General features: G+C 46.0%; 3 protein-coding genes across 7 annotated transcripts in view; 2 read left to right on the top strand and 1 right to left on the bottom strand.

Annotated features, from left to right (window-relative positions):
- Positions 1 to 14,676, top strand: part of dock7 (dedicator of cytokinesis 7) — a 304,975-nt gene that overhangs the window by 50,258 nt on the left and 240,041 nt on the right. The window lies entirely within an intron of this gene.
- usp1 (ubiquitin specific peptidase 1) lies at positions 208 to 8,327 on the bottom strand. The gene is given in 10 exon segments (XM_069704823.1): positions 208 to 608; positions 611 to 996; positions 2,189 to 2,390; positions 2,665 to 2,823; positions 3,146 to 3,825; positions 4,789 to 4,955; positions 5,176 to 5,277; positions 6,936 to 7,077; positions 7,231 to 7,390; positions 8,073 to 8,327. Coding segments are annotated over 10 exon segments (2,394 nt in total). The 5' UTR covers positions 8,086 to 8,327; the 3' UTR covers positions 208 to 225.
- kank4 (KN motif and ankyrin repeat domains 4) overlaps positions 9,008 to 14,676 on the top strand; it is a 104,221-nt gene continuing 98,552 nt past the window's right edge. For 2 of the 4 annotated variants that reach the window (XR_011311160.1, XM_069704805.1), the window contains exon 1: positions 11,891 to 12,392. The gene's annotated coding sequence lies outside the window, so the exon portion shown is untranslated. Of the gene's footprint in view, positions 9,578 to 11,887; positions 12,393 to 14,676 lie in introns of those variants that run through there. The other 2 variants (XM_069704806.1, XM_069704807.1) reach the window with 2 other exon arrangements.

Below are 14,676 nucleotides of genomic sequence, written 5' to 3'. Positions count from 1 at the left end.
GATTTCCGTGAGGAGGGTCCCTGCAGGTGAGCGGCAGCGACGAGAGACCGTCGCGGGTGGGAAAAGTTACCTGGCAGCCGCTTGTATTTTTGGCACCGTTTGAAGTATTGCGAAACAAAAAACGACAACAACAAGAAAAATAAACAAAAACAAAAACATCTGTCTTTTGCCCGAGCGCTCGGCTGCCAGACGGCCCCCCCTCCCGCTCCCCACACCGTGTGGATTCTAGCGTTCGGCTTCGGGCATCCTTCTGTAGAACAGCAGGTACGGCGTCGAGGACGAGCAGGTCTCGGGGGAGCAGGCTCGCAGGAAGTCCTCCTCCTCGAACAGACGCACCTCCGAGTCGTCGAACAGCAGCCACTTGCCCTCGTACTCCAGCAGGTTGTTCAGCGCCTGCTGCTCGGTGGCCTCCGCCCCGTCAAACTCCTTTTTAAGTCCCGCGTCGGCGTTTTGGCCGAAGCCGTTGACGCTCTTTCGCCGCTTGGATCCCTCCGTCGATCCGCCGCCGCCGCCGCCCCCGAGCTCGTAGCGGGACAGACTCCTCTGTCCCCCCAGGAGGCCGACGCCGCCCTCCGACAGCTTCTTGCTCCCCGGTTTGGCGCCGGCCAAACCCCGCGCCTCTGTCCTCTCGCTTTCAGCTTGAAGGACACCTCCCCGTCGTCGTAGTCCGGCGCCTCGTCTTTCGCCGGCGCTCCCTCGTCGCTCCCCTTCTCCTCCTCCTCCTCCGCCTCCGCCTCCTCCTCCTCCTCCTCCTCCTCTTCGTCCGTCTCTTTCCTGTCCCGCAGCCACAGCTTCACGTCTTTCAGGTCGGACATGCGGACGTAGGAGGTGTAGTGGCCGCTGCTGATGGTGACGCCGCTGTGCATCACCACAGCGAACAGCTGGTAGCGGTGTCCTTCGGCGGAGGACGTCCGCGTGCACCACTCCTCCAGGGACAGGGTGAGCGGCGTCTGCAGGGGCGTGTTCACTTTAGAGAGGCCGGCGTACGGGTCCAACCTGGGAGGGACACAAACAGGGCAGCTCAGACCACATCGATCCCAAAGCCTTCGCTTTTTCTCTTTTTTTTTTTTTCTCCCCTCTCTCTCTTTCTTTTAGACGATACCTTCCGTGACCTTCCGGATCAATAAATCCCACATTCAGAACAAAAAACAACAACAACAACACGCGTCCGCACGCTCCGAGGTTGCCGTTGTTCCGTGTGCGGAGTTTGTTTTTAAACGTTACCCGTAACGTTACCAGAAACACATCGGCCGGTCCAACAGTGCGGACTCGAGTGATGTCGTCAGACGTAAAGATGATAGAAGAAATTTAGACACAAAGACAAAAACCAAAATGAAAACAAACAAAAACAAAAATCACCAGTTAATAAGAAAAGCTGAACATTTCGGAGTCTTGTCTGTTCTATTCCTACGTGGTGCACGTCGACCTGTCGGTTTACAGACTGCGTATTTCCCAGCAGCGCGTGCGCTCGTGTAAACAGGACGGGCCCTGCTGCTGGTTATTTATTTATTTATAGGATTAACATCTCCGGTGAAAGTCCCGACAAACATTACACGGTCTTCCCGCAGCGAGGAACTCGTGTCGAGCAGCGGCGGGGAACTCCGACGTGGACGAAAGTCGTCTCGCGTTTAAAATATGATCCGACGTCCCTTTGAAAAGACGGGTTCCATTTTTTTTTTTTTTTTTTTTTTTTGAAGGGTGTTTAAAGCGCCGCTCGCGTGTTTGCATGAATGTCGACGTTGCTTTTGTTCCTCCTTTTCATATTTGAAGCCGTTTTAAAATGCCAGAGATGAAGAAGTGGAAATTCACGGCCCTCGTTTTTTTTTTTTTTTTTTTTAAACGCGTAAAAACACAATCGAAAGGTTTCGCTGAAACTAAACTTCGCCGTCCGCAAACTGCAATTTTCCAGGTTTTCTGTCTTTTAGAAAATCTATGTTTTTTTTGGGGGGGGGGTCAGATTGTTTCCCTGCTGAGCCGCAGAAGAGAAATAAATCAATAGAACAAGAAGAAGAAACTTCCACTTTTTGTCAAGCTCACACTTCTGAAGTCTCATGAGATGAACTTTTTAAAAATGTGGTGGTTTTTTTTTTTTTTTTTTGCACAAACATTCCTGTTGTTCTTTGTCCTTCACGAGGGACGATTCTGTATCGCACCTGGTGTGAAAGTGAAAAGTCGGACGTGAACTCACTCTAAGCTGTTGGCGGAGAAGCGCTTCAGGTGAATGGTGATGACTTCGGGGGTTTTATCGAACAGCAGGCTTCGCTCGGCCTCCGCGTAGTGATGGCAGGTCTCGCAGAAGTACTTGTCCTCCCCGACGATGCGCTCCACCGAAGCAAACTGAGCGATGGCCCACTTCAGGGTCTTCGGCTCGGGTTTCGGGTCCGGAGACACTGGAGGAGGAGGAGGAGGAGGAGGAGGAGGAGAAGAAGAAAGAATATTCGTGACTGGATCGATCTGGCGATCGTTTTTCATCTGCTTTGGAGAGCGGGAGAAAGAGGAAGCCGTTTTCTGTCGACTAAAAACCCGAGCGCGCCGCTTATCCGTTAAAAAAAAAAAAAAAGAGTAAAAAATAAACAAACATCCCGAGGTTCCGACGGTGCGTCTTCTCTTTCGACCGACGGTCACAGCGACGGGTGGATTATTTAAAGCCGTGGAGGCGCTCACCCTCCGAGAGGTCGCCGGGGCTGCCGGGCTGCTCGTCCAGCACCGGGACGCTGATGTCCTGGAAGTCCTCTCTGCGCTCGGTGAAGCTCTCGCACTCCAGACATCGGGTCCTCAGAACCAGCCGGCCCTGGAAGAGGCGCTCCATCAGGCCCAGGCCCTCTGAACCAAAACACACACACACACACACACACACACACACACACACACACACACACACACACACACACACACACACACACACACACACACACACACACACACACACACACACGAGTCACTACAGGGACGTTTAAGACCCGTTAAGCTGTCCTGCTCCATCTACGCTCTTATTTCAAATGTCCGTCGACTCTTTTTAACGGCGTTGAAAACAGACAAGAGCTCCTGTCCAAATAATTCAAAAATCGGCGAGAACAGCTGGAGCTGGAGTTTCCTTCAGGCTGAAAACATTCTTTCCTATCAAACGTGTCTCTTCGTCTCCTACCTCGGCGTTTCTCTGCCGTCGTGTCTCCGGCGGTGTTCTGGGATGGCGGCTCTTCACTGCTCTTCTTCTTCTTCTTCTTCTTCGTCTTCTCGTCCGGCGGTTGGTTTTCCTGCTCTGGTTTGTTCTGGTTCTTCACGGTGGTGGAGCTGAGCTTCCCCACGCTGCGGAACTTGGAGAAAATACTCGGCTGTTTGCCGGACGGCCTCAGCCAGCTCAGCTTCGCCCTCTTCTTCTTCTTCCCGTCGATCTCTTCGGACGCCTTCTCGCCGCTCGCCTCGTCGTCGCTCGGCCTCGTCGTCCCCTCCTCTCCCTCCGCTTCTTTCTTCTGGGTGCCGTCCACCGTGATGTCACTGGAGGACTTCCTTTTGGAGCGAGTGACGGGTTGATTTATACTCGCGTCTTCCCCCTCGGGTTTCTTGGACTTGACGGATTTGGGCTTCTTCTTGGCGTTCCCCACCTCGGTGTCGCTCTTCCTCTTGCCGCTCACCGGGCCGTCCTCTTCCGCCGGAGAGTCGCCGCTTTCCGCTTTGACTTCGATCGCGTCGTCGTCGTCGTCCTCCTTTTCCAACTCCTGCTCCTTCCTGATGGTGTCACAGGCCTCCTGGACATATCCCAGGATGCACTGCAGGACTTCCTGAGCATCGTGCTGAAGGTAGCCTTCGTACATGGGGTTGAGCTGCCTGCAGCACAGAAACAGAGCCGACTGTTAACGGACGGAAACACGGCGTCATGACACGGACGGACGGACGGAAACACGTCCGCCTGGACCATCAGCGACTCGGAACGAGCACGAATGATTATCTGGACTTTTAAACACACTTGATCATTTATGTTTTATAAAATGGCGTGCCGTGTTTGGATCGTACTGCGAGCGCGGGTTGAATTCAATGGTGACAGTGTTCGGGTGTTTTATTACTGAATTTGATCAGAAGCATCCAACATAATTCTGACGATGACAACACGCCGTTGGTGCCTGAAGACCGCAGGAAGTATTTCCCACTAAAACCGGATGCAGCATGTGCGTGTTTTGGACGATCCCATCAGAAGCTCACTGATGTCCGAGAGGACGAAGACGTGACGTCACTGAGCGAGTGTTACGTTACGGCGTTGATCAGCTGGATGCTGTGACTGCCAGCGTGTTTCAAAGTAAAAACCTTCCAGCATCTCATTTCCAGCCAATCTGGTTCTGACAATGCAACAATTATATTGACTTCTTTTTTTAATTTTTTTTATTGATTTTGATTTAAAATGTTAATAAATGCAATAGTTTCCAATTAAAGACAAAGGTTTAAGCTCTTAACTGTTTTTGTATTTCGAGTCTGTCTGCTAGAGGCTGATGAATTAAAACTTGATATCAAGTTGTTGTTGTTTTTTTTTAGAAAACCCTCCGTTTTTAAGAGGCTGTTTTCAACAATGCTTTCAGTTTTAGAGGGCACTCAAGCTCTTCAATGAAAAACGGTTGAAAAGAACAACATGTCGCGTCAAAAGCTCTACTTGTCTAAATACCTCGTGCACGAAGAACTTGTTGAGTTTTTCTTAAACAGAATGTTTTTTTTTTCTTCTTCTACCTTATTCACCACTTTGGGTAGGAATAAACTACCAGCTGGTAAACGGGGTGTAATTCAACGTGGCCACGTGGCTACCTGAGTGTGTGCAGCAGTTTCCGAGGCGGCGTGGCCAGCTCCCCTTCGGTGAAGCCGTCGGGGTTGAGCAGGAAGCTGGACTGCAGCTGCTCCACCGACGTCATCAGACTGCTGAAGGTCCCGAGGAGCTCGATGTGAGCCGGCGGGGCGTCGGACGCACCGTCCGCCTGCCGAGGAGATGATGAAATACACACAAACGTTCACGTCTGCTGCATCAGGTCGGTTAAAGGGGTCTCGACGCGGTAACTGTGATACTTGTATTTGACCACGCTGTATTTGTACAACAGCCTTTTAAACATGTGCGACGTCGGCAATTCTTTATATCGGCCGTATTGTCGTTTTTGTGGGAAACCCTGTCAAATACAGGTTTATTTGTTTTGCACCAACCTCTTCGTTTTTGTCCGTTTCATCCTTTGGTTTGTCTTTTCTTTTCGACAGGTTGCACAGCCTCTTGATTCCTTCTCTGAACCCTGGACAGTAATAGAGAACCTGCAGGGGCAACACAAGAGTAATCATATTTTTAACGCGACTTGTTTACAAGGAATCCATTCACAAAAAAAAAAAGGAAAAGTCTCCAAAAACAGGAGAGATATTTTTTTTTCCCAACTTGTCCAGGAACATTAACAATCACTTACATTTTGAAATAATAATAATAAAAGAAATTCAGTGGTCTGCGTGTTCTGTGTGGGTGAAAACAATTACAACTGGGTTTCTGCAGGATTGACCAAGTTACAATTAAGACATTTTTAATACAATTTAACTCTTGTTTTACAGTCATACGGGAGAGAATATGAAAGACACTGCATTCCTCAAAGCAGTGGTGAAACAGCCTACACGTATTAAATACGAGATTAAGTTTGAATAGTAACCATTTTTAAATTAATTTCTCCTAAAAAAAAATCCCATAAAAACAAGCAAAAACATTTCAGAACTGACGTTCTGCCTGTTGCAAGCTATAAAAAGATGTTTAAGTCGGTGTTAGTGAAACGTAACACTGTTTAATAGCTTATGAGGCCTTTAAAGAAAGTGGAATCAATACCTGCAGATACCCTGTACAATGTCAAAGAGGTAAACAATAATATACAATTACATGCTGAGTAAGAGGTCACCTTATTGTATAAATTAAAAAGGGGCCTAAAGGAAGAGTTGTCCTCACGGATGTTCTTTCCTCTACGAGGGAAACGTCTTTCTTATTCTAAAGAGGAGCTGAAATACGACCCTGCAGCCACAGCTCTGTTTGATCATGTGTTACGGAGGAGATGATACGAACCGCCTGAATGTGAGATAAAAACCTCCGGTCTCTTCCCATCCAAACACTGCCCACTACAGATAAGACTCCGTGAGGTCACCTGACACGCAGTGTGTCCCCGTGAGGAGGACACCAAACACCGATCTCTGTCCTTTCGCCGCTCTAACCGAGGACGGCGCTTTATTCACTGGACCAATCATTTCTCTTGGGTGACATTTTATTCCCTACAGAAATTATTTGCTGTTGCGTTACTTTACATTTATGCAAGAAAATGCATAACTGATGATTTGTTTTGTTTTTTTATAAATTTGATGATTCGTTATACGACATGACGCACACAAGTTAAAGACATGACGAAGGTGAGTGAGGTCAGTACATCCCTTTTTCAGTGGACATAAAGTAGGGCTGGGCAGAATATTGATCACACGAGAGAAGACATTGTTTTTGAATTTCATATATCCCGATGCGGTATGAATTGTGTTAATATTTTTGTTAAAGAGCCCGCATTTGTCGCCGCAGGCATTTTTTTTTTTTTTTTTTTTTAATTTTAGTTGAACAGTGAAGAGAAGAGAATAACAACACAGGCCATGAGCTGGTTATACGATACGTGCCCTAACTTTTATCGACTGTGATGTATTTTAGGGTCCTGGTTGTGTAGTCGTATATTTACATGACTTTTGTGAAGCGGCATCTTTTATAAACATGTTTCATATAAACATTAACAGAACGCATGCACAGTGGAGTCCAAAAGTCTCAGACCTCATACAAAAATAAATCCGTCACGTTGTTATGTGGCTCTAGAAACAACCGTTGAGTTGTAATGTTTGGAAAACACGGGCAGCTCAAGGGCTCGAGAGCAAAAGAGTACAATTACAAAAGATATTCTGAAATGACCCGCCTGCAAGATGCTGTTCAAATAACAGGTGTTGCCCAGGTTGTTGAGGCCCACAAACGGCACCACGTTGTCTCTCTTCTCACAGGGCGGGCGGCCCGGTGAGGCCGGACGTGGAGCAGGACCGGGGACCACCTGGTCACAGCCGCTGAACAGAGGAGAGGGACGAACCAGGGAGAGGGACGAACCCAAGGAGAGGGACGAACCCAAGGAGAGGGACGAACCAAGGAGAGAGACTCGTCATGAGTTGGTCGTTATTGTGACCCTGTAATATTCGGCACACTGACGTCACAAACCCCACCTGGACTCGGGCTCCTCTGGTCCAGCGGTTTTGGCTTCATCTGTCTGCGGCTCAGAGAAATCCAGAGCCCGTTTGGCTTCTTTCTTCTGGAAAAACTTCAGAGAGAGTTTGCTCTTCTTCACGGGACTCCCCAGCGCCACCACATTTTCACCCTGTAGACCTGGCATCGTTTTTAAAAAAAATTTTTTTTATTATTCCCCGGTGCCTTGAGGGTGATTTTTGTTGTTGTTGTTGTTGTTGTTGTTGTCCTCCCGTCCCTCCTTTACCGAGACGCAACAGCGCAGCTCACTGGCAAGAAAAGGGAAAGGCAGGATTTTAATATCAGCGGGCGCCATCGGGGAACGAGAACGAAAGTAACTGCGCACCTAAGTTGAAGCCGAGGCGGTGAAGCAACTACAACCAAACCGATTCGACGTTATCGAAGCAGATCATTCTGGTTTAAGAAGTTTAAAAAACAACAACAACAACAACAAAAAAAACCAGTTTACAGCCTGAACTACGCATTTATATAACGCGTTAGCCAGCTAGCGCTAACTTAATGCTGCCTTTCCCCCTTCAACAACAAAGACTAACGGCTCCCTCTTTAACTTCAACAGCAACGACGCGGGAAACGGCGTCCGACGAGCCGATGTTGTCGAGTACTTTAAAAAAAAAATTTTTTTAAAAGACAACAACAACAACAACAAACAAACAACGGCGGCAAAAACTGGGTCGACTCGGTGAGAGGTGGGAGGAGAAAACAAGGCAGCACGCCGTTTCTAAACACTCGCTTCAACAAAACAACAACAACAACAACGACTTCTCTACATTCACGAACCGCCGATAACCTTTCTGGATCTTACCTGGACGAGTCATCCCGGTGTTTTGAGTTCGATCTATTTCGACGGATATCCAAAAGTCTCGGCACCATTTAAAGTGTTTGGCGATTCGGACGGTGCAGCAGAAGTTGGCGCTTTTTCCTCCTGAAAGACCCGCCGGCCGGCCGCGCCGCCGGTAAAACGCCGTCACGACAAACGAATAATCCGGAAAAAATGTCTGAATGGCGGCACCCCGCGACGCGAAACGGGTTTCGTGCTCGCTCGTCGCACTCGCTGGTGGGAACTCACCTCTGGGAAATTATAAAACCAAAAGAGTTACGTTCCTGATCGCAGGCTTAAATTAAAACACCTATTTCATTTAAGGCCCCTTCGTCCGGTTCTGGACGCCATGTTTGTAGTCCGTTGCAAAGACGACGTCAAGTTTGATTAAACTGGCAAAGATATTTTCTTCAAATTAAAAGTAGAGAAGAGGTTGGAAGTGAGTCCTAAACGTGATATTTTATCAGATTTAATGAAGAAACCAATCAATTACAACTAAAACAACTCTTTAAAGGTAATCAGTTTCAGTTTAGCATAACCTAACACGTTTGTAATTTATACACTTTAGATTTTGAATGCAGAACTTATACTTGTAAACGCCTACTATATTTGTTAATGCCTGCTAATGCATTTTTAAATGTTATTTCAAGTTTAGACATTTGTACAAGTAAAACAAAAATAGGTTAGTCCAATATGATACACAGTGTATATAGATAAATTAACCAGTACATACACATTCATTATAAATATACATCAATCAAGTACAACAGTTAAAAAACACACAATAGGCCATATTAAGAAATTATTATAGCCTACCGAATGTAAAAAAAAATACAGCATTTCACAATTATATTAATAATACGTTATTTTCGTTTGCATTATGTGGTATTTTAAGATGAATGCAACTTTGGTTTCATATTGCCAATATAAACTTTTTTTTTTAAGCAAGCTTTGAATACTTGGTACTTTCTAACTATGTTTTCGTTTGAGTTGGCTGTTTGTACACATCTCTTTTAGTCCTACTATGCGGTGTTGAAGAAGAAAAATCAAACAGTGTACTACAGAAACCTAAGCAAGAACATAAGAACCACATATTATTGAAGTAAACAGGCACTTTGCTTTTCACTGGCCCGTTCTGCTTTTATTTTGAAGGTGGTAAACGGAAGACTATTTTACACCCTCTAAAAATTTGATAACAGTCCTTTTTCGCTGAACCCAACCTAAAGGAAGTAGATATGAGTTTATTTTGTGTTTCACAACAGCTATCAATAATTGTACTTCAGGGAAACATTTCCGTACGTCAACAAACGAGAGAAAACAGCTCGTCATCGTAAACATGTTCCAGTCGTAAACAGTGTCCCCGTTCAAACGACAGGGGGCGACAGTGTCCAAGTAAATTGAGGCTGAGCTGTCCAGCAGCACCATTCCCACCTTCATCAGAGCATCTCCTCATCTGACAGTCAGCAGACTATCCTTCCGCGATTTTCACGGTAAGATACTATTGCCGTTTTCCCTGCTTTCTGCGCTAATTAATAAACATAAATCCGCTTCTATCGCTCGTCGCCAGAGCACCGCGTTTTAATCTCCCTTGCGGCTCATTGGTCTCAGTTGCACTGTGTTGATTTTATTAGGGTTACTGAGTGTTGTTGCATGCGTGTTTTTTTGTTGTTGTTGTTGTTTTTTACGATACGCAGCGCCTGGATGCAGCACATAAATAGGAAACGACAGGTGTGTCGTTTCATCCCTTTGCACGCAGGGTGTGAGGGCATTTGTCAATACGACGATATGTTTGCTTGACGATCCGCTGCTGCTGCTGCTGCTGCTGCAGAGTGGCTGCTTGGTCAGCAGCAGAGATGTATCGATGGACATGAGCTACTGTGCCTCAGCTTTCAGAAACCACTCAGGTTTTCTGGCTTGGTGATCAAGTGATGTTGCAGTAAAGAGGCTGACACAGGAGTGGATGGAAGTAGTTTAGGGGGTACAAGACTTCCTGTGGGACGAGATGACGATCGAGCCACTGCAATTACCATTCCCATCCTCAGTCTAATGCCTCAGCATATCACTTCAATCTCCAGCTCTGAGGTGGCTTTAAATCTCTTCACTGAGTGTACTTTCATACCTCTTTTAAATTGGGGTTCAATTTATCCTAAATCACATTTACGGTGTTTAATAATTGCTTAGGGAAATAGGTTTCATTACAGATGAAATAACCAGCTTGTGATTGATCCAGATTTAACAAGCGAGGGCTGGCGGGGAGGTGTTAGATATGCTCCCGCTCACATCCCATCTAAATCCTCACCAGCAGATGTATTAGCAGTTGGTTTCACTTCCCTCATCACCTCCCGATAACATCATTTTCTCGAGGGAAGGCAGAGTCTGTCACCCATGTCCTGAGCCATATACACGGTGCAATCCACACAAGGGGTATGATTGGCTGTAGCATTGCACAGCGAATGCAACAGCGTGGCCAGACACTGGACACTGGACAGATTTGGGCAGTGAAACGCTGGAGGAAATCTTCTTACTGTGCAAATTGTATTTCTGTACTCCTTGGGAAAGTTTTTTTTTTTCCATTTTTAGAAGGCATAAAACCACAGACTCGAGGATATAGAAGAAGAAAAACATTCACTTTGTCAAATCTGGACAAACTGCACCAACATATATTGCCACCTACTGGCCGATCCAGCTAGAATTTAACCCCTAACATGTGGTAGTAATGAGGACCCTTCTCTATGCCCTGAGCTTTATCAAGGCAGGCTTTGTCCCAGGAGGCACGAAGCTCTCACGGCCGCAGAGGTGGGTGGCGTGGAGGGCTCAGAGCCCATGACACAAAACAACCCCCCCCCCCCCCGCCCTCCGAGCCTCCAACCTCCAAACCTCCTCCTCTCCCAGGAGGGGAACACTGGAGGGTAAAATGAAGGCATGTTGAGCGACAGGCAATGGTGCACTCCAAGAATGAGAGGCATGTACTGAAGTCGACTCTCAACAACAGACCCTCTGTACACGTATGCATGCAGTGTTTTTCCGCGCTTCTTTATCCCCGTCACACCGACTCCTACGTAAAGTATATAATCTATGCACATATTTTAGATTCAGTAGATTCAGAAAATAAGTTAACCGATGAATGCTTACTTGATTATCAGAGTAGGCCTGCGGTTGACATTTATTTGCTCTTGTGTTTTTACTGACTATTCGTGAAGACTACAAACTGAGAACAAAGCGAAACACCCTCACAGTGCTTGTTTTGCCCAGAAGTCAAAGATATTCAATTGGCAATAATTGTAAAAGGGAGAAAAGCAGCAAATCTACACATTTAAACAGCTGGAACAAGACCTGGGATGTTTGAGCATTTTTTTTTTAATCAAACCTTTAACCAACTAATTGCAGGAGCGCTACACGAGAGTGACTCTTTCCTTCTTTTGTTTCATTTGAAGGATTTATAGAGGCCTGGAGAGGTGACAATTTCCAGTATTTCACAAGCAATTAATCAGTACAGTTAATGTTTTTCCTCCTCTGATCCTTCCAAGCCTGAGGGCTTAGAACTGCTGTATTTATCAGCCCATTTTTTTGCAGCACTAAAACTTAATAAGAACTCACTATAAGCACCAAATTCAACTCATCAGCGGTTGTTCAAGGCATGAAGACTGTCTTTGCGCTGCTTTCACGTCAGCTGGTTTATTTATTTTCACTCAAAGCCCTGGCAGACACGTCTCACAGGCTCTGCTCAGCTCAAATAATAGTTTCATGTGTCAGTGTGCCAGTAAAAGTGAGTTAATGAGATCCTTTGTGAGCACATGCGTGTGTGCATTATCTCGCGTGCATGGATTGCACGCGTCGTATCGAGTCAGATCTCGGGCTGCACATCGGATTTCTCCCTCGCTCTCGATCTGCATACTTGAGAGCATCTGAGCGACTCCCATTTGATGCATGCAGAGGAGGTGGGTGTATCCAGCCCAGCCGCTCTGATGTTAGGAAGCGCTAACTCTCCTATCCTACTCAGTCTGCTCTCTACTCTCCCTGCTCTCCTGTTACAGCCAGTCTGTCTGCCCTCCAGCGTAGTACTCTCCTTTTCACTCGCCGCTATTCATCACCATCTAGGATATATTTACACAAACCCTCATAGGTAGACAGAGCACCATCCTGGACTGAAGAGTTTGGCTGATAGGTAGATAGATAGACATATATTTATGTGCATTACCCTGGAAGGACGTAGGAAAGTGTGGCTCTGTAGCAGTGCTGCTGGAACTGAAAGTTTCCTCCCCACTACATTTGTCGTCCCAGAGGATACCACACGCAGCTGCACAGGTAAGGGAAAGAAAGCTGCGGTCTGCACTTTAAAAAAAAAAAAAAAAAAAAAAAAAAGTGCCTTTATTTGACTGTTTTGCGCTCATTCTACCTTCTCAGCTGTTTAATTAGTTCATTTCTTACGTGCCTTGTTTGCTATCCTCTGCTCTCTTGAGGAATCTTCTGGTCTGTTACAGGTTTAACATATGCATCCATGTGGTTTGATTTCTTTTTTCCTTTCACCCCGGGGCTCTATTTTTTTGCTTTTTTTTTTTACCCTCTTGTCTCAGCCCTGTTCATTAGGGCCCGAGCACCGATGGTGCGAAAGCCCTATTGTTTTTCGTAAAATTATTCTCGTTTTAATTTCATTTTGTTGGTACAGAAATAAAAAAACAACAGCTGATATAGGATACCGGCTCTACTGTAAAGACTCTGGCTTTTTTATCAGCTTTGTCTGTCTCTGCGTGCTGGTGTTGTGTTTTTGCCCTGAGCTCTGAGATCTTCAGCATCTGTGCGGTAATCAGAAGATGCAAGCCGGGCATGCACATACATATTTGCGCACATGTGTACAAAAATGCTAACAAATGAAATCTCTTCCTTTATCCTCGTGTTCCTCGCTCTCTTCCCGTCTCTGTCTGTTTGTCTTTCATGCCTCTCTATACCAGTTGATCCTTCCTGTGAGACGTTTCATTAGCGAGGCCAGGTTTCAGTAAAATTCCCTGCTGGCCTGACTAATGTCTTTCAGCTGGAGCCTGACAATGTGCACATGTGCACACGGTTACAATGCAGACACGCTGTAAAACGTATGTAGAGGATGGTGAGAAGGAGGGAAAGTGAAGACTGAGTGTTGTTTAGAGTGATCTTATATGCAACTACTGCTCGGTTGTCTCTTGAGTGCAGCATCTCTTGGCTTGGTTCGCTGTCCCTCCTTCTCTATCCAACCTCCTCGTCTCACTCCCTCTCTCTGCTCTCTTATGGTCTGCATGTATTCGCAGTTAGTCACTGTTCTGCTTGCCTGCCACAGAGCATTGGCCATGGTTGGCTGGCTAACCGCAGCTACACAACATTAAAAAGGCAAAAGGTTCCTATTACGAGGGGCATGTTCACGGGCTGCCACGTTGTGTGTGTTGTGTGCCGTGTGCCGCGTTTACTGACATTAAAAACTCTCCATCCATGCTCAGGTGAAAGGGCACATTGTTATTTACGCGCACACACATTGTCCTCCGAGACACGGCTGACCCGCATTCGCGTACAGTCCCTCGCCACGCGTGTGTTTATGTTTCTTATGTGTGTCAGTGTGATTTCCTTGGAGGTGCAGGGAGGTGAGTCATACCAGCTCGCTTGCTGGTGTCTGTCAGAGGCACTCAGTGTAACGATGCCATGATGTGTGATTTGCAAATTGACACTGTCTGATGAAACCGGGTTTCTGTGAAATGCCAACTTTTCAGGAAATGAAAACAAGCAGAAGTGCCTTTTGGGGAGGGGGAGGGTGGGGGGGGGGCTTGTTACCCATGAATTTTTAAAGCTATCTAGTGTGATCTGACAAGGGTTTGTAATCCCAAATCTCACAGAATTTTTCCAACACAGACAGGAGTTTGTAATGTTTGGAGTAAAAATGCTAAAATTAGAAGAGAAGATTTGTATTTCACTGGCAGCAGTAACATGATAAACTTGCTGTGTCTGTGGGTTTATGTGTAAATGAGCTTTAATAGCTACTGTAGGACATTGTTATCTCAAAGCAGCAAAGAGAACAAATGGCAAATGTGTTATAGCTAAAAAAATATATATATATATATATATAAAAAAAAAAAAAAAGCACATTTATTTTTGTTTGCTTGTATAATCCACAACAGGATTTTCACATATGATATACTTGCAGGCATGTTGGTCTACCGCTTTGGCCCATACTGACGGCATTGCCATGACATTTTGTTCAGATGTTCATGATCCCGAAAAGAGGAGGACTCCAAATGACCCCCGTGATCACGTGACTTTTTCCTCTTGTTGGTTGACATTTGTGATTTCAAGTGAAATGTCATGACAACTGTTGGGTGGATTAATTTTTAAATTTAGTTTTATACATTGATGCCCCTTAAAAGGCGGGTATCATAAGGTCAACATAAATTGTATTTCTTTTATTTATGACTTTGATTCATGACAAATACCTACCAAACTGATGACACAGCCCGGCATCAAGCATGTAATACACCCATCAGTCCACTAGAGGATACCGTGTCAGTGTCACGCTTCGCTTCGCCAAGGCGTGAAACGCAAGGTGCCTGTTTGTGGATGGGTTTTGGAAAAG

The sequence above is a fragment of the Brachyistius frenatus genome, unplaced genomic scaffold (assembly GCF_029030835.1).
Source record: "Brachyistius frenatus isolate BFR_SWC_R1_liver_20210118 unplaced genomic scaffold, ASM2903083v1 Contig_52, whole genome shotgun sequence".
Taxonomy (NCBI): Eukaryota; Metazoa; Chordata; class Actinopteri; family Embiotocidae; genus Brachyistius; species Brachyistius frenatus.
This window is presented reverse-complemented; position numbering and strand designations above follow the sequence as displayed.